The sequence below is a fragment of the Micromesistius poutassou genome (genome assembly GCF_964030765.1).
Source record: "Micromesistius poutassou genome assembly, chromosome: 11".
Taxonomy (NCBI): Eukaryota; Metazoa; Chordata; class Actinopteri; order Gadiformes; family Gadidae; genus Micromesistius; species Micromesistius poutassou.
The window spans coordinates 699480-724479 of NC_140281.1; the positions used below are offsets into that span (position 1 = coordinate 699480).

Sequence of the window (25000 nt, forward strand, 5' to 3'; positions counted from 1 at the left end):
AGGACGGTCAGACTCACCATTAGCTCCGAGTAATTCAACCGCTCTTTGGAATTCTTCTTCAGACTGGGGAGGAAGAGGGGGAGACGTGTTACTGAAAATACAGAGACCAATAATAGAACAACGAGTGATCCCTCAAAGAGAAACTCCCAAGAAGGAACAAGATGACAGAGAGAATGGAGGAGCTTCTAATCTGTGAGGTCTCATGAGCCATGTCTGCTTTCTGTCTGATCCTCTGTAAGAGAGGGAGAGAGACACACACAGACAGAGAGAGAGAGAGAGAGAGAGAGAGAGAGAGAGAGAGAGAGAGAGAGAGAGAGAGAGAGAGAGAGAGAGGAAAATAGAGAGAAAAAGAGAGAAAGAGAAAGAGAAAGAAAGAGGAAGAGAGAGAAAGAGAAAGAGAAAGAAAGAGGAAGAGAATGAGAGACAGAGAGAGACACATTCAGGGAGGGAGACGGACAGAGATGAAGAGAGTGAGGGAGAGACATTCAGAGAGGGAGACAGAGAGAGGGGAAGAGAGTGAGAGAGAGAGAGAGAGAGAGAGAGAGAGAGAGAGCGAGAGAGACTGCCAGGCAGACAAGAGAGCATCGGCGAGAGAGAGACACAAACATATTTATCCCAGCCAAGTTGTTCAGCCATTATATTTTTTCAGTGTTGTCATCATTCTAGTATTGTATGTTGATTTGTCACTGCATTGTTTCACGCTACCGTCTAACACACCACTGCGTGTGGGCAGTAGACTGGCGGTTTCAGGCCTGTCTCACCTCCCAGGCCTCAACACTGAGCTGCTGCATGACAACAGACAGCTCAGCAACAACAAGGAGTTAGTTAAGAGACACACAGACAGAAAGAATAATTATCCTGGATGAGGAGGAGAAAGCCACAGAAAGGCTTGTGTTCATCAAAGAGAGGCCGTAAATCAACACACACCCGCACTCGAGCACAGACACAAACACACACACCAACACACACACAGACACACACACACACACACACGCACAACAGTGCGAGGGCCTAAACGATTGGGACTGAGGAACAGTATTTTTTCCATGTCATTTGTCGTGTCTTTGTGGCGCGGTCACAGCAGCCTGGGAGACACGAGGCGGAGCCGCAGAGAACGCTCTGCTCCGGATTGTAAAAAAAAAAACTGTTTTTTTCAAAATTGGAAAACAGAAAAAAATAATAAAAAAATTCCACTTGGAAGTCCAAGTTTAAAATCGTGACTCTCGAATCTTTCTGCATTTCGCTTCTTTAGAAATTTTCTTATAGCTTTTTTTATGCTGGAAAGACAGACGGACAGACGGACAGACAGACAGACAGACAGACAGACAGACAGACAGACAGACAGACAGACGGACAGACGGACAGACGGACAGACGGACGGACGGACAGACTCACCACTGGGTGGTGAAGTCCACGAACTCGGGGGAGAAGTGTTCGGCAGGCAGCTGGGGGGACGGCTCCTCCACCACCTGCTTGAGCTGCTGGAACGGCGTGCCCCACGAGTCGTAAGGGAAGCGCAGGATGGCCAGCTCGATCTGGGGGGGGGGGGGGGGGGGTGATACAGGCTCATCAGACAGACCCCAGACCTGCCAGCGCTGTGAGACACGTCCTAACACACTGACCCCAGACCCACCGGGGGGGGTGGGGGCGGCGGCATTAGCTCAGGAGGTAGAGCGGGTTGGCTGGTAACCGCAAGGTTGCTGATTCGATCCCCGGCTCCTCCTAGCTAGAGTGTGGAGGTGTCCCTGAGCGAGACGCCCTCACCCTGACTGCTCCCTGACCCGCTGGCTGTCGGCCCTGCGTGGTCGACTCCGCCCGTCGGTGTGTGAATGTGTGCATGAACGGGTGAATGTCAGTCAACACTGTGAAAGCGCTTTGGATGAAAGCGCTTTATATAAATGAGGACCGTTTACCCCAGACCAGCTATTGAGGAGCGACACCAGCAGTCAATCAAACAGACTGCAGCAGGGTGGCGGGAGACACCAGAGAGAGACACGTCTTAGGTTAGGGGTGGTATTATGCCACCAGGTGTGCGTGTGAGTAGCCGTCACAATCTGCCTTTTCCTGTGGCACTTGGTTCAATGAACATCCTCACTGTACCGACATAGCGATATAGTGTCGTCTTGTCCTTCTTCTGACAAATGCACTTATTGCAAGTCGCTTTGGATGACGGCGATAACTGCTGAACGACCTGAATGTAAAATGTGTTGCAAATGTGAAGCAATGGTGTGAAACTGAACAGGGCCAACATGTTTAATAAGCGTCTCACCAGGGTGATCCCCAGGCTCCAGATGTCAGACTTGACGTTGTAGCCCTTGTGGTTGGTCTCTGGGTTGATCCTCTCCGGCTGAGGAGCACAAGTGACACACGGTCGTCATGGGAAACGCTCACCTAGTCCTGCTATCCAGCCTTCTAGAACACACACACGCACACACACACACACACAGCTATGTTCCCTAAGTGATAAGTGGGGCCCTAAAAATTGGTTCGCCAATGATTGTCAGGAGACAATGTGTGTGTGTGTGTGTGTGTGTGTGTGTGTGTGTGTGTGTGTGTGTGTGTGTGTGTGTGTGTGTGTGTGTGTGTGTGTGTGTGTCAAGAGACAAGGAAGTGTATTGCTCCTCTCTGGACCCTTCTGCAGAGCGAATTCAAATCTCTCCCCCCTCTCCCCCCTCGTCCCTTCATCCCCTCGTCCCCTCTCCCCCCTCGTCCCCTCATCCCCCCTCCCCCCCCTCGTCCCCTCTGCCCCTCACCGCCATGTAGGGCTTGCAGCCGGCGTCCATGGTCTTGGCCACCGAGTCCACCAGGTAGCCGCTGATGCCGAAGTCACACATCTTCACCTGGCCCTGCGTGTTGATCAGCACGTTGGACGGCTTCACGTCTGCCGGGGGAGGGGGAAACGGGGGGGGGGGGGGGGGGGGGAGAAGGGGGGAGAAGCACTTTCACTTTTCATGAGCTCTTACAAAAATGAAAGTGTGTGTGTGTGTGTGTCTGTGTGTGTCTGTGTCTGTGTGTGTGTCTGTCTGTCTCTCTCTCTGTGTGTCTGTCTGTCTGTCTGTCTGTCTGTCTGTCTGTCTGTCTGTCTGTCTGTCTTGTAGAAAGGCTTGTGTTCATCAAAGGGAGGCCGTAAATCAACACACACCCGCACTCGAGCACAGACACAAACACACACACCAACACACACACACACATACACACACACACACGCACAACAGTGCGAGGGCCTAAACGATTGGGACTGAGGAACAGTATTTTTTCCATGTCATTTGTCGTGTCTTTGTGGCGCGGTCACAGCAGCCTGGGAGACACGAGGCGTGTGCGTGCGTGTGTGCGTGCGTGCGTGCGTCTCACCTCTGTGTATCACTTGTAGGTTACTGTGCAGGTGTTCCAGCGCCTTCACTACCTGCAACAGACGACACAGACACAGACACAGACACAGACAGTTGACCACGGGCGTCCACGACGTCCCTCCCACCCGTCCACCGGTCCACCGCCGTGGAGCAGGACTCACCGAGACCGCCATCTTCCCCAGGATGTCCTCGGGGATGGTCCTCCCCTTCTCGATCACCTGCTTGTAGAACTTATCCAGAGACGTGTCCATGAGCTCCATGCAGATCCACACGTCGCCCTGGCAACGGGAAGAGGATGGGGAGGAGGAGGAGGGGAGCGGCGGCGGCGGGGGGGGTAGAGTGAGGTTCAATGTGGTAATATTGGGGTATAGTAGGTTACAGTGGGGTACAGTGGGGTACAGTGGAACAAAATGGTTTGGGATGAGGGATTGAGATACAGTATATGATGAGGGATTGAGATACAGTAGGGATTGAGATACAGTATATAAAAAGGGGCTGTTTGTAAGATTGATGAGCGATTCTATGAATGTTGTACAAATGGGCGGGGGGGGGGGCTGGGGGGGGGGAGCAGAGAGGCAGGGGACTTTTTTCGGTTTTGGGATGTTTACGTCCAGAATCGTGCCCTCAGCTGCTCCCTCTGCTCTGGCCGTCTCCGACAGCGCCTTCAGGCAGAGAGTCGGACCACATTCCTGGTTCCTCCGTAGGAACGCTGTGTGTCCAGCAGCGACTCCCGCTCGGGAAATCCTGCGACACACACCACCAGCCCCCCTCCCGGAGGAAGTTTGCTGCATCCGGAAAACCCGGGTTGTATTTGACGTTTTGCCCGGCATACGAGTGGGAGTCATAACATTCCATTATTCAGGATTCCATTCATGGAGGATGTGAGGAGGGACAGCGCGACCGTACCGACCCCCACGACCCCCGGGGGGGGGGGGGGGGGGGGGTCGTGGGGGGGGGTCGTGGGGGTCATTATTGAAATGAAACGTTAACGCTGCCCTCCTCTGGACTTGAGGAACAAATCACAAAAATGTGAATTGATTTCAAAAGTAAATAAAAATAAATAATCTGAGCCTGGGGGGGGGGGGAAATGGATTGAAGTACGCCTAAATCTTTATGATCCATCCATTGTGGCCATCCTGCCCACCCCTACCTCTCTGAAGAGCGCTCCGTAGAAGGTGACGGTGTAGTAGCAGTCCACCGTCCTCATGGAGATGTCCAGGTCCATCAGCAGACGCTTGTGCTCCTGTGTGTTCACCGTGGCCCGGATCCTCTGCACACGACCACGCAGAAGCAGGTCAACAAGATCAGAACAAAGTTCCCCCAAAAACAACGGCTAACCAAGAGCTTCAAAATCGCACACGGTATTCGAGCAGGATGCTCTCTACTCATACCCTGGAATTCCAGAGTTCTCGTGAGAGCACAATTTGAATTTGCTCAGCGAGTCACTCTGGGAACGAGCGATATACTCACTCCCCCGATTCCCCTGGCCCAGAACATTAACCAATCACATCGGTGTATCTGATATAGGCGGGGCCAAAAGTGTTGCTGTTTTACCGACCGGATACGGCAAGAGTCTTATCTATTGGTTAGCTCCGCTGGTCTGGATTTGTCACCCCTTGTATTCTTCTGATTGGTTGTAGTGTTATCCAATTGCGTGCGGTGATATTTTCAAATGCATGCTTGGTACCGCCCCTCATAAAAAAACAAATGCAATCACCTTTGAGATGGTATTTGTACGACCTCGGGCGTTACATCTGCATATTAAAACAGCGCTGTTATCTTTCATGCGGCCTTCATCCCCATGAAACCTCATTTGAAATCGCCGGTCGTGACCTGCACGAGCCGGGACGAACCAGACGGATGTCATCGCAGCCCTGACATCACACCGCCATTCGTCTTGGCTGCCAGGCCAAACGACTTCTTCGTGGTGTCGATTCCTTTAACTAGTCTCGCAGCCTTGCCTTGCAGACACGTCCACTTCACCCGTAGTGTATTGTCGCTTAACTTGGCCTCTCCTGCCATGGATGGTCTTTGGCCATGAGTGGAAGAAATGTAATGTCCACGGCACTGCTTAAGCTCCCATCACAGCAACGTTTCGACCCTATTGGGTCGTCTTCAGGCAAATGTCTTCGGCCATGACCGATCCCAAACCCTCCGCGATGGTCCTGCCCCCTCACCTGTGTTACCTTTGCATTAACTACTGTGATGGAAAAATCGACATGTTGTTTCATTTCATAACTTAGGCCTTGTTCTTTCCTTTTGCGTATTGTCTCGCCAACCTGCCTTCCCCCAGAGTCGACTATTCATTGACCTTTGTGCTTGATTCGGCCACCTCACAAGTGAGCGATGTCGTCAAAATGTTAACCCGTGTGCTCTGGTCAGCTGTCCCACCTTCCTCAGTGGCATAAAAGTAAACCCTTCTCTGTGGGTAGCCGGCCTACCTTCCTTAGAGTCAACCAATAATGTAACCTTCGTACTTGGGTAAACGGGTCACAAGGGAGAAGACAACCTCTTAGGCACGCTTCTGCTTGATAAGAACACAGGCAACTCTGTGTCTTGGGTAAACATTACTTGATTTGATTATTGACATCTGCAATGTGGGGGAGGATCTGAAAACGGTATGAATAACTCTGTCAAACTGTATTCTGGACTCACTCTGCTAGAGAGGAGTCTAATGTATGCATGCATTAAACCTAGGATAATTGCTATTGTGTGCTTTTTTGCAGTGGGAAACCTCATCTGTCCTAGACACAATATCTGTTACGGGAAATTGCCACGACACTACCCCACAATGCAAAGGTTCCCCTTTAAGAATCTTCCTCACCCGTTGTCTCGCTGAATGTATCCTTTGCTTACCTTGCTGCCTGTCTCTTCCCATGATCATGCCCTTAAATTAAATCAAATATTTGAAGTGTCCTAAAAACAAGTTATTCTTCATGGGAGTTCCACGTGGAGAGTGTGGACCCGTGTGAGGGGCGGGGACTATAAAGGCCCTGGACTCCGCCTGAACTCATTCGGCCCTCCTCGCATTTTCTGACGACCCCTATGACGCGTGCGATGACATAAGATTCATTCAATCTCCTCCCCTGCGTCCGATCTCAGGGAAACTCCATGCTGGGGTCGTGGAGGCCGACTGCGTTGCGGTCAAACGTGTAGCGCGTAGCGCGCCCCGTCTCTGGCCCGAATCCACGGCAAGATTTAACGAAGCAGTGATCCCTGAGTTTGACTCGGTGAGCATCGCGAAAGACAAACACGTTCTGTATTCTGATCCGGGCATAAGGGCTACTGACAATCTTTGGTACCCAATGGAACCGCAGGCTTTGGATCATTTGTTTTTGCTCAGCGATTCTCCTTGCTATTCCTACAATGACATATTTTTTAATATATATATATATATATATATATATGTATTCGTATTAGACGAACAAAAGAAAACACATGTATATATGTGTATGTATATCTTGTATCATCTTGTTTATGTTGTATGTGTGTGATGTCTTCAAGCTACTGGGACTGAATTCCCCCTGAGGATCAAGACAGTATCAATCAATCCATCTATCCATCTATCTATCCATCCATCCATCTATCTATCTATCTATCTACAGGGCAACGCTCAGTCTGAGATTGGTTTGTATTTGTTTGAGTTTCTTTCGATGGTGAACGCAGAGGGGTTGTTGGTTTGTTCTCGGTTCGACGGCAGCACAAAGGGCTGACTGACTATCTAGTTATGAGGCAGATGCTTTTCTCCTGAGCGACTGACAGCGGATCAGAGTACAGGTCATTGAGGAACAGGAGGGGGCGACCGGCTGTGGACATCGGGGAATCGAACCCAGGACCTATTAGCTGGTAGTCGAACAGAAAAACCACGCCACTGTACTACCTCCAACCCACAATAAAACACGTCATCTGAAATGTAAACATCAGAGACATTAGGGTATGAGGATGCATGCCTAGGACGATATCGTTCTGTTGACACCCATGAAAGGCTGGCAGGCTACGATGAGTTGGTTCCATATCCCAGTAACACCGTTTGCATTAACGCCACTCGCTATCAAACGACGTGCGACGCCGGTTGTCCGGGAAACGAGGTGCCGAGGAGGGCAACGGAAAACCCTGCAACAATATTTATGTTGACCTCATTCCTTTTAACCTCTTTGCTTAACCTGTACGTTCTGTAGTCTGATCCGGGCATAAGGGCCACTGACAATCTTTGGTACCCAATGGAACCGCAGGCTTTTGAATCCAGATCTTTCGGGGGTCTGGGGTGGGGGGTGGGGGGGTGGGGGGGGTGGGGGGGGTAAAGAGGCAGGTGGTCATTAGGAATGAATGAAGCACTGCTCTGCAGAGCAGCTGGATACAGGAGAGCTCTCACGCTGAGAGATTGGTTTGCATTTGTTTTCGTTTGTTGTTCGACGGTGAACGCAGAGGGTTGGCTGTTGGGTTCGTTCAGCACAGAAAGCTGACCTAGTTATCCTGTTATGAGGCTGGTCTCCTGAGCGACGGACGGACGGACGGGCGGACGGGGGGGACGGGGGGGGGGGGGGGGGGGGGGACGTCGGGGTACATGTCGTCGTGGAGCCCCGCCCTGGAGGAACCCACCTTGACGGCCATGATGAGCCCGCTGGGGACGTGCCTCATCTTGTCCACCACGCCGTACGCCCCCCGGCCCAGCTCCCCCATCAGCTCCAGGTCGTCCGCCTTCACCACGAAGTTCTGCCGCCGGGTGAGTGACAGGTTCATCCAGGGGGGGGGGAGGAGGGGAGAGGAGAGGAGAGGGAGTGACGGGTACAACAATGGAGGAGAGGAGGGGAGAGACACAAGAAGGAGAGATGCTGAGCTTCTTGCTGTGAGGTGTTGAAGGAGAGTGTTAAAGTCTGTCTTTCATTCGTTTTTGCCCGGCGATCTTCCTTGCTATTTCTACAATGATATGTATTTTTATATATACAGTATATGTATTCGCATCAGACGTACAAAAGAAAGCACATGTATGTCTGTATATACACTGTATACAAATGAGTCAAAGGGATTCTGGCTTGTATATGTGCCTCAATCTCCGTTTGAATGAGATGTTAAGCAGTAATCTGTTGCATGGGGAACTGTAGCCGGTAGTGGTTGTGCTGGCAGGTTGGAAGTCTTATCTTTCTAGGAAAGAACATGCAAGAATTCTGAGACCGGGACTTATAAGCTGCCGCCCCACGAGAGGCCACAGGATGCAACAACAGCAGACAATATAGGATTACAAACAAGGCCGAGATGCAAAACTGATGCAAAACTTGGGCTTTTTTTTTTCCACATAAAACCAACTGCCTTACTTTCAGCTTTTGCCAAGTAGAGGGAAAAAGAAATCGGCATCCGTGCCAATGGAAAATTCCACTTATTTGATTAGTCTAAAATAAATATATTTACTGCCGGATGGGCAATAAAAGACATTCAAGTCTCCTCACAATCAAAACCGTTCAATTTGGCCGTAATGTGCCTTCTGGGAATCAGACTTGGGCCAAGGTTGAAACCACACTGATGGCAGAGTGCTGGTTCTGTAGAAACACCTGAAACAGGACTTCAGACATGCTGGAAACAGAGCAGTGAAAGCAGTACCTTCTCGCCGATGGTAACGCAGGCTTTTGAATCCAGATCTCTTGGGGGTCTGTGGGGGGGGTGGGGGGGGGGGGGGAGGGAGATGTTTATTATGAATAAATGAAGCAATGCGTTGCAAAGGAGTCTTTTATTGTCCATAGTATTCATGTGGATATTTTATCATCTTGTTTATGTTGTACGTGTGTGATGTGTGTGATGTCTTCAAGCTACTGGGGCTGAATTCCCCCTGAGGATCAAGACAGTATCAATCTATCTATCCATCTATCTATCTATCTATCTACAGGGCAACGCTCAGTCTGAGATTGGTTTGTATTTGTTTGAGTTTCTTTCGATGGTGAACGCAGAGGGGTTGTTGGTTTGTTCTCGGTTCGACGGCAGCACAAAGAGCTGTCTGACTATCTAGTTATGAGGCAGATGCTTTTCTTCCTGAGCGACTGACAGCGGATCAGAGTACAGGTCATTGAGGAACAGGAGGGGGCGACCGGCTGTGGACATCGGGGAATCGAACCCAGGACCTATTAGCTGGTAGTCGAACAGAAAAACCACGCCACTGTACTACCTCCAACCCCCGCTCCACAATAAAACACGTCATCTGAAATGTAAACATCAGAGACATTAGGGTATGAGGATGCATGCCTAGGACGATATCGTTCTGTTGACACCCATGAAAGGCTGGCAGGCTACGATGAGTTGGTTCCATATCCCAGTAACACCGTTTGCATTAACGCCACTCGCTATCAAACGACGTGCGACGCCGGTTGTCCGGGAAACGAGGTGCCGAGGAGGGCAACGGAAAACCCTGCAGCAATATTTATGTTGACCTCATTCCTTTTAACCTCATTCTTTTTTTTTTTTTTCTTAACCTGTATGTACCCGGCGACAGCTCGTCGAGCATCGAATGCTTCCGGTTTAGGAGTCCCGGACCCAAGGGTTAGTACGCTAACCCGGTCAGAATCCCAACAGGCACGGCCTCCCAACACCCTGAAGGATCGGACGCCGTTTTGTTGACGTGCCGAGCGGCCAGACACGCAGAAGACCCCCCCCTCACACGCAGCCACTAGCCTACCGCAAAGGACACACGTCCACTCCTTATGGAACAGCCCACCGTCAGACTCGAACCCAAGGACCCTCCTTGCTGGTAACGGAGCCACAGAAACCAATCATCTCAGCGGTGCAACTACGAGCGCGAAGCCTTCAATGGCTTGAATCGTATACCTGCGCTATTCGATTAGGAGGGGGGCTTTGGCCAGACCTCTGACCGTACAATGACGTTTTTGTCCGAGATAAATCGAATCAATCAAAAACATGCACGTTTAGATTCTGGGTTGACTGGGTTCTTAATGTGGGTTGGTCGTTACCATGGGATGTTCACTTTAGCAGAAGTATATATATATACGATCAGCTCGAGGTACGCTGACCCAAACCACACCCTCCTGGTCCTGTGCACCCTGGGGTCCTGTTCTCCCTGAGGTCCTGTTCACCCTGGGGTCCTGTTCTCCCTGAGGTCCCGTTCACCCTGGCCGCCTGAGGCTTTCTGTTTGTCCCTGCGGGTCTACAGCAGCGCATCGCCTGAGTGACACCCGGATCCTCCTATCAGCGGTCAGGAGTGCACCGCTCCACCAGGGCATACTCTGGGCCGTGATGTGTGCGTGCAGAGAGGAGTTTGTGTAGAAATGCAGAAGCGTATATATATATATATATATATATAGCAGTAGTGTGCGTCCTCGTTCAGTGTGTCCCTGGGAGAGAGGTCATGCATCATGTGTGTTCATTGCTGCGGACAGACAGACGGACGGACGGACAGACAGACAGACAGACACAGAGACAAGGGGACAGACCGACACAGAGACAGGAAGGCAGGTGGACAGACAGACAGACAGACAGACAGTCAAACAGACAGGCAGGCAGTTAGACAGACAGACAGACAGACAGACACAGACAGTTAGACAGACAGAGAGAGAGAGACAGACAGACAGACAGTCAAACAGACAGGCAGGCAGTTAGACAGACAGACAGTCAGACAGACAGACAGACAGAGGAGTGTAAAGATGTCCTCTTACGTCGCAGCAGGAGGCGGCTGCTCAAACACGGCCTTGGACAGCTTGAGCACCGGCTTCCTCTTCCCTGGAGGAGGACACACACACACACACACACACACACACACACACACACACACACACACACACACACACACACACACACACACACACACACACACACACAGTGAGTTCACAAGCAGGCGAGAGAACTGCCTGTACCCCCACCGCCCCTCTCCTCCTCCTCCTCCTCCTCCTCCTCCCCCTCCTCCCCAGTTGAGCTCTTATCCGTTCGGGGTCATTAGTCAACGTGTGTCATCTGAGTCGGTGCATAAGCACAGCGTTGCAGAAAACAGAAGGTGGAGAACAGTCTGCAGCGCGGCCGTCGAGGTCAGAGGAACCAGAGCAGCAGATTTAAGAGGAACTGGAGGCAACGCACACATTTTGCGCAACACTCCCACTCAGACACTTTGAATGAAACTGCAAAACCGGAAAACTCTCGCCACTCTTAATAGTATCCGGCCTCACGTGAAGAAGTCTATTCCGAGCAGTGCAGCGAGAGCCTTGATCGAATCATCACAAGTCTCTCTCTCTCTCTCACGCCACTCTCTTTGCCCTCTCCTCCTGCAACGGCCGAGTGGGGAAAATGTCAAAGTGTTCCGGTGAGATCTGGCGAGTCGCCGCTTCTGTCCGGCGCAGACAGCCGCTCAACAACTCCCACGGACGGACAAATCGGACCGAGCCCCCGCCCCCTCCCCATCACCCAGCAGCCCCCCCCCCCCCACAGCGGGCCTGGCTAATGGCTGGGTCGGCCCGCTACAGAATCACACGCACACCGCCAACCTCCGGTCCATCACACACCGTGCCCGGCACATCTGCCCCCACGGGCCGCCTCTCCTCCTCCTCCTCCTCCTCCTTCTCCTCCTCACCACACAGCTGTTATCTAACCGCCGTCCACTTATGGCGCATTTCCACCGCCGGGTGCGGGTCGGTTCGGTCTGCAAAAGGTGCGGCACGGCGTCGCGTTCCCACCGCCAAAAGTGGGCGTGACCCGGACTGAGCCGTATGTAGCGCGCTGTAGCCTGGGAGACGGAGGGGGGGGGGGGCGCTGTAACCTGGGAGATGGAGGGGGGGGGGGGGGGCGCTGTAAGCTGGGAGACAGAGGAGGGGCGTGTGTGTGTGTGTGTGTGTGTGTGTGTGTGTGTGTGTGTGTGTGTGTGTGTGTGTGTGTGTGTGTGTGTCGGTGTGTGTCGGTGTTCAGGAGGCGGTGACCGACGGCAACGAGGTATGCGGCCGCGAGGGGGAGGGGCCGTCCGTCATTAACTCCACTTAACGAGCAGCGCCCCCTCCCCCCCCTCCCCCGGGGGGGGAGGGGGGGAAGGCCGTCAGGGGAGGGGGGAGGGGGGAGGGGGGAGGGGGGGGGGGGAGTAAGGGGGACGCAGACACAGAGCACCATCCTCCATTTCTTAATCCACGTTTCTTTTTCAAAGAGCGATGAACTTCAAGGAGCGACGGAACCAGAGTTCAGCTGAGTGGAGCGGAGACGGAGCATCAGGGTGACCTTTAGGGGCAACGCAGGGGCTGATGAACGACCTGGTACCCTACATTATTCTAACGTGTAGACGGCATACGGCTCATTCTGGGGGATTCACACACACACGCACACACACACGCGTCCTTTGAAGTACAGTCAAACCTCTTCAGAGACATGATCAATGGTCTCACGGGAAAAAAAAAAAAAAGGCATTAGTTTTTTTTTTATCCGCTGCAGAGAGGACCTCCATTTCCTATGACCCATCACATCGTGTAGCGATGGATAAAGCGCACCCATGGTGCAAGCCAAAACAGGGCCTCTGAGGGCCCTGCGGGGGCCCACCCAGGGGCCCGCCCAGGGGCCCCAGTGCAGGGCGTCACCCCTGTGCGGCCCCCAGCCCTCGTGGGGCTCTGGGTGCCCCTCTCCTCTTCTCGGCGGGGCTTTGTTGGGCTGAGATGTCACAGCGAGCCACACCCAGCGGCCACTTCGGGAGAGGGGGGAGGAGGAGAGGGAGAGGGAGGAGGAGGAGAGGGAGAGGGAGGAGGAGGAGAAGGAGAGGGAGGAGGAGGAGTGAGAGGGAGGAGGAGGAGAGGGAGAGGGAGGAGGAGGAGAAGGAGAGGGAGGAGAGGGAGAGGGAGAGGGAGGAGGAGGAGAGGGAGAGGGAGGAGGAGGAGAGGGAGGAGGAGGAGAAGGAGAGGGAGGAGGAGGAGTGAGAGGGAGAGGGAGGAGAGGGAGAGGGAGGAGGAGGAGAGGGAGGAGGAGGAGTGAGAGGGAGGAGGAGGAGAGGAGTGAGAGGGAGGAGGAGGAGTGAGAGGGAGGAGGAGGAGAGGGAGAGGGAGGAGGAGGAGTGAGAGGGAGGAGGAGGAGAGGGAGAGGGAGGAGGAGGAGTGAGAGGGAGGAGGAGGAGAGGGAGAGGGAGGAGGAGGAGGAGGAGGAGGAGTGAGAGGGAGGAGGAGGAGTGAGAGGGAGGAGGAGGAGTGAGAGGAGGAGGAGGAGAGGGAGGAGGAGGAGTGAGAGGGAGGAGGAGGAGAGGCCTTGTCTTTAGCCTCACCTCGGATCCTCCAATGAGGTTTGCTTATTCATATATATATATATATATATATATATATATATATATATATATATAGTGTAATTTATATATATAATGCTGCACATTTACGGGACCAGGTTGCCCTTGCTCAGCAGAGTCACCCTGGCAGACGTCCTCTGCTCCGCGTGATGAAACGCTGGACGCGGCGATGCGTGGCTCGCCCGTCGAGGAGGAGAGAGGAGAGGAGAGGAGAGGAGAGGAGAGGAGAGGAGAGGAGATCTCCGGAGGACGATGCACCAATAACCCCGGACTGACGGCAGTGCGAGACGCTCCAGCCCGGCCGTGACGCGGACATTGTGCAGGCTGCACGCCGCCACACGCACACACGCACGCAGACACGCACGCATGCACACACGCACACATGCACGCACGCACCCAGACACACAGGCACGCACGCAGGCATGCACGCCTGCACGCGGGCCCAGCAGCTGTGGCGTGCGTGAGTCCTCCGCTGCAGTACGTGCTGCAGGAGATCCGCGTTGTCACGCGGGGGTGTTGGCCTCTCGCTCGTCTGCAGGGGGAAGCAGGAAGCCAGGCACGCAGGCCAGCCTGTCAGCCATGCCACGCACATCACGCCGGCTCACACCACTCACACGCTCACACACTCACACACGCTAACACACCGCCCGGCCGGCTGCACGGTACAAGGAGAAAAAAAATGAAAGAAAAAGGGGAAAAGAAAAAAAAGGAAAGCATTGAAAACCACTGCTGCTGTAGGGCCTGAAGGACGGGGCGTGCAACAACACCCGCGTATACACAGAGAGAGAGAGAGGAGAGAGAGAGAGAGAGAGAGAGAGAGAGAGAGAGAGAAGAGAGACGAGAGAGAGAGAGAGAGAGAGAGAGAGAGAGAGATGTGGTACATGATGTAAGGAGGGAGCATCTCAATTGATGAGGATTATGTAACCCATGTAGATCTGACTGGAATAAACACGTGTTAACAAAGCTCAGAAATGAGGCCAAGTAATTTCTAGCTTCCTATATCTTGTCCCCCCCCCCCGCCCTCTTAGATAAGCACCATGTAGGGGCGCCCCCCCCAGTCCCCCCCCCGCTGAGACCAGAAAAACCAAGTGTGATGTTTTTTCTGTGTTCCTTCCACGCAGCGACGGTGAGGGTTAGTGTGAACCCGCAGGACGCACAGGAAGCCCAGGGCTGGGCCGTACATGGGCCAGGGCTCGGCCGTACACGGAATGCACCGCGGAATGCGGTGAGATGCCGGGGGAGGGCGGGGGAGGGCGGGGGGGGGGGGGGGCCGGGGAGAGGCTCCCCAGCAGAGAGGTGCAGGGGGACACTGCATGGCCGTCACTTGATGAAAGCGTGAATCGTGTATATATATATATATATATATATATAGTATAGTGGTGTAGTATGTAGTAAACTAACTGACACATGGATGGGAAAGGGAAAACGTGTAAGCTACACACTGTCAGCCTCAGCCCGACAATTGATTGCGCCATTGCTGTTTCACCATCAACGACGTTGGCGACTCGATATAATAATAGATACATATCCTAGATACATATCCGGTATTAAAGTATCATGTTACTCATGGCAGAAGATGGCGCGTGGGGCACGCAAGAGGAGCGATATTTAAACGTGGCCGGTCTGTTACTGACACTTGCCTCCTGGGCTGAGGGAGAGTCGACACGCTGAAGCAGTATCAGCACATAACATAACGCGGCATACCTTTACTTTGAAAGAGTTGGGGGGGGGGGGGAGCAGCCTATAGCCGGCTCTGTTGATAATGAGGATGGGATGACAGGGAGGGGGGGCGCGCACACACACGCGCGCACGCACACACACACACACACACACACACACACACATGGAATTCCAACAATTCCCACACTTCCTCAGCGGCATTCTGCGACCCAAAGAGGGAAGCAGATCAACCAGAACACAAACGCACAAACGCACACACGAACACACACACACACACACACACACACACACACACACACACACACACACACACACACACACACACACACACACACACACACACACACACACGTAGGGAAGGGGAGACACGGGGGTCAATTGGACAAGACGAGACCCAGCCAAGAGGATATGAGGGCTTGGAGAGGGTTTGGAAAAGTATGGAAATATCCTCCCCCCCCCCCCCACCTCCACCGCCGCCGCCCCCCCCCCCCCCAGCTCCAGCACCACCTCCACTGCCCCCCAGCCCCCCCCCCCCCCCCCCCCCCCCCCCCAACCTGCCTCCACTGGAACAGCTTGTGAGGAACCCAACACGTCCACCAGAGACGGCAGCTCCTTTAACGTACAGCTGTTTGGAGACGCTTTAGGAACGGTGTCGTCATCGCCACTTCATCCTGCTACACTACTGTGTGCGCGCGCGTGTGTGTGTGTGTGTGTGTGTGTGTGCGTGTGTGTACATGCACAGTGTGTGTACAAACATACACGGTGTGTGTACATACATGCATGGTATGTGTGTGTATGTACATGCACGGTGTGTGTGTGTGTATGTGTGTGTGTGTGTGTGTGTGTGTGTGTGTGTGTGTGTGTGTGTGTGTGTGTGTGTGTGTGTGTGTGTGTGTGTGTGTACATACATGCATGGTGCGTGTGCGTGTGCGTGTGAGCGTGGTGCTGGGGATATCATCTTCAGGTCATCCCATCGTGCCAAACCATGTCCCCCTATCAGGAGCGGCCGGCGCGCTGATGTCCGTCAGCCCTGACGCACACGGGAGCAGCAGATGTTCCCGAGGCCGGACCTGGTCCAGATCAGACCAGGTCCAGATCAGACCAGGTCCAGATCAGACCTGGTCCAGATCAGACCAGGTCCAGATCAGACCAGGTCCAGATCAGACCAGACCTGGTCCAGATCAGACCTGGTCCCGCTCTCTCTACAAACACGCGCCCACGTGTTCAATTTGGCAAACTGAGGGGAACAGGGCTGTACAGGTCAGCACAACTCCCTCCCTCCTCAACACTACACTACACTACACTCACACACAATCCATGCATGCACACACACACACAATCCATGCACACACACACACACCATGCATGCATGTACACACACACACACACACACACACACACACACACACACACGACCACAACTAACACAACACCATGCAAACACCTTTCGATTAAGATTCACTAACACGATATCTTCACAGTGGACTGCAATGCTGCAGAGGTGCTGCATGCAGAAGGGGCCAAGTTAAACAGCGGCATGACAGCCAGAATGTTCCCGGAGCTGAACAGGTGTACACAGACTCCCTGCACTGTGGTTTCAGGAAGGCACCCTCCAAAAACCAGTTCGGACCATTATCCCAAATGTTTATTTGTTTGATCAAATTGTTTGATATTGATTGTTTGATTGTTTGATATTTTTTTGATCCGTCCGATTAGTATTATCGATCCAAGGCCAAAAAAAACGTGTTCCCCCCCCCCGTCTGACACAACGTGGCGGGGCAGGGGGTTCTGCGCGAGCGTCTATTAACGGCATCCAGTGAGGCTGCAAAACACAAAGCTTGCTCCACGCACATCTCGTCTTCCACTGGCGGTAACCGAGCGCCGCTCACTGCGGGACGCGCTCTCACAGAACCCACCGCTCTGGAGCCGCAGCGTGAGCAGCCCCGTTGAAAAGAAAGAAAGAAAATAACGGAGCGGAGGAGCAACTAAGTGCACCACTCAAATATCAAACACATCTGATCCAGGGGCCGTGGGCAGCAGCATGCTATTTATTGCCACCATCTGACAGAAGGGGCTGTAGCAGGGGGGGCCAAAGTTCACCCTGCGCATTAGCAGAGCTGTAGCTGCAGGAAAAGGGCTTTCCTTCAGTGGAAACCCAAAACAAATAAAAACCCAGCGTTGCATTCTGTCACTGAGAGGAAGACGCACGCCGACGCCGCCACGCTCCAAACCTGCTCCAAACAGCCCAGCGAGCAGACGACCAGCGAGGCAGCGGTGAGGAGGCGGAGGCGGCATTACGGCGCGCTCCAGCGCTGCCAGCCCGAGGTGCCACACCGCGGCCCTGAGCGCGTCGGGGGGAGCCCAGCCGCAGGCCGGCGCCGACCACCAGGGCTATTCTGGGGCGGAGCGCCAGAGACAAAGCTCTGGATTTATGCTCCTCTCTCCTCTTTACCAGCGCTGCAAACCACATGTCATTTGTTTCTCTGCTCTCCGACATGCAAACCGGGACGGTCAGAGCGACGGCACGGTGGCCTGCACCGCGGGGAGGGGGAGGGGGGGGGGGAGGGGGAACAACAATGCAACACCACCGGACTGGAAATATCCCCTGTGTCTGTGTGTGTCTGTGTGTGTCTGTGTCTGTGTGTGTGTGTCCGGTGTACAGCCAGTCCGGTCCGTGAACACAACTCCACAGTTACCGTGCAGAGAGAGAGAGAGAGAGGAGCCCCGACCGCCGGGCACGGCTCCAGCAGTTGACTCGTCGAAACAGAAACTTTAATATCTGTGTTGCTGAACCCCGCCTCCATCTGCATGACAAATGCTTCGTTTATGCTAGCGGGGAGGGGGGGGGGCGAAGGCCAAGCTAAGCTGTGGCCGCCATCGCCGCAGGCTACACCACACTACCACCCTACCACCATCACCACTGCCCCCCCCCCCCCCCCTCCTCCTCCCCCCCCCCTCCTCCCCACTGGGGCACACCCCAGCACGCGGGGCTCTGGGCACAGGCCACAGCTGTCTGTGGCCCCCCCCAGGACCCGCACCGCCCGGCCCGTCCGCCCGCCGCAGAGACTCCCAGCCAAGGAGGAGTCTGTGTCAAATGAAGTGACAAAGAGCGACCAGACAGGGGTTCCTGTGTTCAGAGGAGGGTCAGAGGATCCGTGTACGGTCAGAGGACCTGGGTGGGAGTGGGGTGGTGGGGTGGGGTGGTGGGGGGGGGCCCCCCTGAGCACCACTCACTCAGGGGGGGGGGGGGGCGGGTTCTCGAGAACAAGGCGTCGGCGCTGATGTTTCCGTTCTGTCCTTGGTTGGACGTGTGTGTACGGCGGAGTGTGTACGGCGGCGTGTGTACGGCGGCGTGTTCCCACCGCGATGGGATGTGTGCTGCTGTAGGTCGTTCTGTACGTGAGCGTGAGCTTGAGAGGGGAGATAGATTAAAAAAAGACGACAGAGCTGATGCAGGCCCCCCGTGCAGTAGCAAAAGAGGCCAGAACCAGCTCTGCAACTCGTTTTGAAAAGGTGTACGGTTCTCTGTACCAGACCTCAGGTAAAAGGTAAACATTGTAGGCTATACTGGGCACTCCCATGACCTGCAGCGCTTTGTGAGCTATATGTGTGCCTGTGTGTGTGCCTGTGTGTGTGCCTGCGTGCGTGCGTGCGTGTGTGTGTCTGTGTGTGTGTGTGTGTGTGTCTGCGTGTGTGCGTGTGTCTGTGTGTGTGTGTCTGCGTGTGTGTCTCTGTGTGTGTGCCTGCGTGTGCTCTGCTTGTTATGCAATGATCCAGCCTTGTGCTGAACTTCTTGGAAAACACGCAGAGCTACTGTCTTTTCCAAAAGCAGAGCGCTCCACAGCCTAATGTATTGATGCTCGTTCACTGTGCCACGGCACGGTGATTAGCCCCACAGGTCACTTCAGCGGTATAAACAGATCACTTCACAGTGACACAGCGTTGACAACAGGCATGCACTTCATTGGAAAAACCATCCACAGGTTTCACACGTGACCATGGTAGCTTGGACAGAAATGGCAGCTGACAGATACCTAACTTTGGTCGACGCTTTTGTGGCTTTTTATTTTAAGAGCCTATTGCCCTGTTGCTCGGTCAGCTAGTGCCAGCGTGTGTTTCCATCAATTGCAATAAACCAACAACAACAACAACAATAACAACACACACACACACACACACACACACACACACACACACACACACACAAAATAACAGGTAAATGTAATATACAGTTTAGAAATCTGCAATGCAAAACAAAAGGGCATATTTCAACTTTCTTCGGCGCTGCGGTCTGCATAATTTGTTCAGGGAGAGCATTCCCTAAAGAGGTAGAGGTGGGTAAAATGCCCGATCTCCTATTGAGCAATCTGCACTTGAGAATGTTATGTGCATGGATGCAACATTATCTGGAGCAGCGCTGGCGTCTCATGTCTGACTGCAGCTAGATGTAAAATACATTAATTAACAGCTGCTGGTCTGCACGCACTCTCAATATGTGCGCAAGGCAGTATATGTGCATACAGGTCTTCGTTCGTTGCTTAGCCTATATATCTTGCATGCCATATGCAATGACGCTGATGTATGCGTGGTTGCAAAGGGGGTTGCAACGTATTGTTGTTGTTTTGTTTTTTTCATATTGTCTCTATGGAAATCATATGTCCCGACAGGGACTGCAAATATCGTCAGTAGGGGTGAGTATACACACACAGCATCGTCTAACCAGGAACTCTGCAAAGGGGAAGATCTTAAACAGGAAATGCAACTGACCTTTCTCAAAGATTCAACTTTGAATGCATTGCTCGTGATTACCCTGCAGCGATGCATGTGGCACAATGTGCAGCCCTGGGTGCATATCAATAGTTTTTGCAGAGATTGCAATCATATTCTTACCTCCCTTTGGCTGAGACATTTCCCCTTTGCTCTGGTGGGGGGGAGGGGAAGCACAAAAGACTTTGCCTTCTTTCTCACTCCCTCCCTCCATCGCCCTCGCACTGGCGCTTCGGCGGCTTGCTTTGCAACACAAGATGCAAAATACAAGCCTTAATCTTCATGCACTTGGATCCTTTTTGCGTCCAGGTCGTGTGTATCCGTGCACCAAACGATTGTACTATTGCACAATCTGCAAAACCGTCAGAAGTTGGATAATTTTGCAATTGCACTGCAAGGAATTCTCCGCACCACTTACATGATGGGCCAAGGCTGGCAGCTGAAAGCTCCTAACTTGGATCAGTCACAGTCGCTGCGAGAGAACGTTCTTCCTGCTTCGCACGCAAGGCATGCCGGGACTTGCAGTTGAAAACGCAATGTGTTCAATATCATGTATTTGTACATCACTGTGTTTTATATAATATCACTGTTATTATAACGTAGTGATATTATACATCACTATGCTCTATATACTGGAACATTAATTACAATGATGTACGGTGTTTGAAAATGGTAAGCATCATGAACATACGTTTGCAGTTGAAAATACATATTTTATATATGATAATAAATGAATATATATACATAAATATATAATAAATTAAAGATTGCACTGCAAAAAAATAGGGAAGGAAATGAATTCATGTATTGTATTTATTAAATTAAAATGAGGTGACTTGATTTGACTTCTGGTCTGTAATGGAATTTATTATGAAATGGGAATGACAAATGCAACAACAGCAAACATAACCAATATGTTAAAATAACTTAACGCTAAAAACGACTTTGACAATAATGATGAGGAAAATATTGGCACAATAAGGAACAATGAAAATATTAACTACATTAAAAAAAAAACTATGACTGCGAGGCTAAACAAGAGACAGACTTAACATTATTACGTTTTTTTTCATCAAATTCCCATTCGTCAAAAGTAAAAAAGCTAAAGTTGGGTTCCAGCGGCACTAAGGTATCCTACTCTTGTTTGCCTGATATCACAGGATAATATCAAACATTGGATTAAACCAACTGTCCTACGAGACGACAAAAGCAAGGGAGAGGCAGGACGACAGCGGGCCCTCCACGATGCGATTTGAAATCTCTCCAAAGGGCAGTATGTTGGGGTCAGCTGGTCATAATACTTGTGTGTGTGTGTGTGTGTGTGTGTGTGTGTGTGTTTGTGTGTGTGTGTTTGTGTGTGTGTGTGTGTGTGTGTGTGTGTGTGTGTGCGTGCCTGTGTGTGTATGTGTGTCTGTGTGTGCATTGGTGTGTGTGTGTGTATGAGAGTGCGTGATTGTGTGTCTGTGTGTGTGCGTGTGTATCAGAGTGCATGCCTGTGTGTGTGTGTGTGTGTGTGTGTCTGCCTGTGTGTGTATGAGTGTGTGTGCCTCTGCCTGTGTGTGTGTCTGCCTTGTGTGTGTGTGTGTATGTGTCTGCCTGTGTGTGTATGAGAGTGCGTGCCTGTGTGTGTGTATGTGTGTGTGCGTGTGTATCTGCCTGTGCGCGCACGCGTGTGTGTGCGTGCCTGTGTGTGTGTGTGTGTGTGTGCGTGTGTATCTGCCTGCACGCGCGCGCGTGCGTGCGTGCGTGCCTGTGTGTGTGCGTGTGTGTGTGTGTGTGTCAGTTCTTGCTGAGCGTCTGGTACAGCGGCTTCACCACCACGTGCAGGTAGAGGGCGCCGTCCACCAGGTACTCGGAGGAGCGGCCGCTCAGGTCGGCCCCCGCCAGGAAGTCCCCGCTCTCCTCGCTGCTCTGGTGGAAGTCGTAGACGTGCCGCACCGCCACGCGGCCCTGCCGCCGCGCCAGCACCAGCACCGTCTTCTGGAAGCTCACGCCAGCGAAGTCGGCGCTGGACGTGGCCGGGGTGATGATGACGCGCGGCCGCCCGCCGTCCGCCCGCGCCGCCGGCTGCATGGCCGCGCCCGTCTCCGTGTACAGCGGCCTGAGGCTGAGCGGCAGCCAGCGCGGCGAGAACAGCGCGTTCCACGTCACCCGCTTGCTGGCGTCGTGGCCGCTGGGGCCCAGCTGCGTCTGGAAGCTGGTGCTGCGGTCGTCGCGCGCGGGGCTGCCGATGCTCCACGCCGCGCCCCACAGCGGCGACAGGTAGTTCCGCGGCGTGAACAGGCTGCAGTTGACGTCGAAGAACTTGGCCATCTGCGGCGGCGGGGCGGAGTGGAACTGGTACGACATGTACAGCAGGTCCCGCACCGACTCCTGGTAGCGGGCCAGCGCCGGCGACTGCGCCTGCAGGCGGAAGAGGTCCCGCGGCGGCATCATGGCGTAGCGCACGGCGCGCAGGGCGTTCTCGGCCGTCAGCGCGTCGGGGTCGTTGCGCAGGAGCCAGGCCTCCAGCGCGGCGAACAGCTCCGTCTCGCTGTGCAGCACCAGGTCGGAGCGGCGCAGCAGGGCCATGAGGAGCCGGCTGCTGACGGCGGTCCACTCGGCGCTCTGCACCACCGAGGACAGGTTCCACGCCAGGAAGCGCAGGCAGCCGTCCCGCAGCGCGTCCTGCCCGGCCCGCTGGGCGTACTCGTACCAGGCGACCACGTGGCCCGACGGGGCGGCGCGCGCCAGGTTCTCGCTCATGTAGCGGGCCACGCCCCTCTGCAGGTCGGCCACCTGGTACTTGGTGGCCAGCTTGTGCAGCGGCGTGGCCTGGTCCAGGCGCAGGGAGACCTCGCCGCAGTAGAGGTACCTGCGACAGTGACAGGGACGGCCGGGGGTTTAAGGGCAGGAGGGGTGGAGGGGTGGACAGCGCGGGCAGCGTTTCGAACGTCCTCCTTTTTCCCAGATGGAAACGGCGACTTCTCTTGCACGGCGGCGTGGCTACGCCCTGGACCGTGAGCGTAACGCGGCTAATAACGTCTAATAACGTGTTCAAGGATTAGAAGATTGCCAGGAGACTCGCGCCCGCATCGCTTTCCCTCATTCAATCGAACCGAACGTGTGCGAACAATAAAGTCTCACTACATTAAACGTTTTAATCAGTGGACAAACGCGGGCGTTTTTCAGCGTGCCTCTGAGGGAATGAAAGCCGGCAGCACCAAACTGTGCGCAGATTGATTTTTTTCATGCCCTTTCAGAGTCTTTATCGAGCACAATCAGCTCTGTATACCCACTGTGCACAACAGGTCTTGTTTCTTGGTCTGTGCCACAAATATTGATTTTGGACCCTTTGCCGAGTGGGGTCTGTTACTCTTGGTTCATGTGCCCACGGCCCTGAGCGGCTAGATGGCCGATTAGTACCCAACACTTAGTACTTGTACTTGTACTTGTACCCAGCATCTGGCGCTGCTTTGACATGCTCATTTGCATAGCAATTTGGGCCAAGCCAATTTCTTGGAACACTTTCAGAGGCACAGCTGACATGATCACAGCAGAGAGACCGAACACAAGGAACCTGGTACCCAGGAACCTGTGGCTCGCTCTCTCTCTCTCTCTCTCTCTCTCTCTCAACTCTCTCTATCCCTCGCTCCATCTCTCTCTCTCTCTCTCTCTCTCTCTCTCTCTCAACTCTCTCTATCCCTCGCTCCATCTCTCTCTCTCTCCCTCTCTGTCTCTCTCTCTCTCTGTCTCTCTCTCTATCTCCGAAAAATGTGAAGAAGAAGAAGAAGAAGAAGAAGATGATGATGAAGAATTTGCTCCATGAGTGAAGCTCATGTCCCTCAGACTAATGTCCTTCAGACACCCCCCCCCCTGACCCCCCCCCCACACACCCCCACCACACTCCCACCCTGCCGCCGCCCCCCCCACCCCCACCCCCCCCCCCCCCCTCACTTGATGAACTTGTCGAAGACGGCGGCGCAGTCGTCTCCCTCGATGAGCAGCAGGGTGCTGCCGTTGCGGGCGGCCAGCAGCTCCTCCAGCACGGGGCTCTGCAGGGAGAGCACCAGCGCGTGCGCCTGGATCACCTTCACCCCGGCGGCGCTGGGCGTCTCCACGCGCAGCGTCACATCGCTGCCGTTGCCCTGGGCCAGCAGGGCCTCCAGCCGCCGCACCAGCGCCAGAGAGTGGCCGATGGTGTCTGAGGCTCCACCTCCTCCTCCTCCTCCTCCTCCTCCGACACCACCTCCTCCACCTCCACCTCCAGCCCCACCAACGCCTCCTCCTCCTCCATCCTGGGCTCCCTCGGCTGGAGAGAGAGAGGGGAGAGAGAGAGAGAGAGAGAGAGAGAGAGAGAGAGAGAGAGAGAGAGAGAGAGAGAGAGAGAGAGAGAGAGAGAGAGAGAGAGAGAGAGAGAGAGAGAGAGAGAGAGAGAGAGAGAGAGAGAGAGAGAGAGAGAGAGAGAGAGAGACACACACACACACACACACACACACAGATAGAGAGATAATGGGTTGAATGAGACTGGAATCTGCTCGGGTGGCTGACAGTGATTTGCAGGAGACACTTGTTCTCGGCCCCCGTACGGCGTGTGTCCAGCAGGGCTGGCGGTGAAGGACATGTCACATGTCAGAACGGGGTCGGTCATTAGGACGGCCAGGCGAGGGGTCAGAGGGAGGTGTGGAGACGAGCTGGGCATGCCGTGTGACGGCCCCATGCCGGAGATAAAGAAACAGGGCCAGTATCACTCAAAAATCCATGTTATCGATCATCAATCCCACATTCCCGGTCCGGGGTAATGACACAATGGGGGTCGGCTTTAATTAGAATTGCCGCTTGGCTCTCCAGCGCGGCAGAGTGAAGGACGACCGGTGCCAGCGGGGCGTTCAGGGCCGGGTCCGAGCCGTTGCTCCTCAGCTCTGACGCCGCCCTGGACGCTGGCCAGAGGCTGCTCCCTCCGTTCGGTTCCTCTTTTTTCGGTTTCACG

At 53.8% G+C, this 25000-nt stretch overlaps 1 protein-coding gene and 1 pseudogene across 2 annotated transcripts in view; both read right to left on the reverse strand.

Annotated features, from left to right (window-relative positions):
* Positions 1-20432, reverse strand: part of map2k6 (mitogen-activated protein kinase kinase 6) — a gene marked incomplete at its 3' end in the record, with an annotated part of 22343 nt that extends 1911 nt beyond the window's left edge. The window contains exons 1-11 of the mRNA XM_084475659.1: positions 20155-20432; positions 11006-11069; positions 8946-8994; positions 7950-8063; positions 4501-4620; positions 3512-3628; positions 3352-3403; positions 2754-2881; positions 2270-2347; positions 1396-1535; positions 18-63 (exon numbers count right to left, since the gene is read on the reverse strand). Of these exons, the coding sequence (XP_084331785.1) occupies positions 18-63; positions 1396-1535; positions 2270-2347; positions 2754-2881; positions 3352-3403; positions 3512-3628; positions 4501-4620; positions 7950-8063; positions 8946-8994; positions 11006-11069; positions 20155-20245 (999 nt within the window). The 5' untranslated portion in view covers positions 20246-20432. The remainder of the gene's footprint in view (positions 1-17; positions 64-1395; positions 1536-2269; positions 2348-2753; positions 2882-3351; positions 3404-3511; positions 3629-4500; positions 4621-7949; positions 8064-8945; positions 8995-11005; positions 11070-20154) is intronic.
* A 1378-nt stretch (positions 20433-21810) lies between these two features.
* LOC311355836 (BTB/POZ domain-containing protein 17 pseudogene) lies at positions 21811-24730 on the reverse strand (annotated as a pseudogene). The gene is made up of 3 exons: positions 24562-24730; positions 23968-24322; positions 21811-22885 (listed from the first exon to the last, which is right to left on the reverse strand). The product of its transcript is annotated as a BTB/POZ domain-containing protein 17 pseudogene (transcript).
* Positions 24731-25000: the final 270 nt, after the last annotated feature.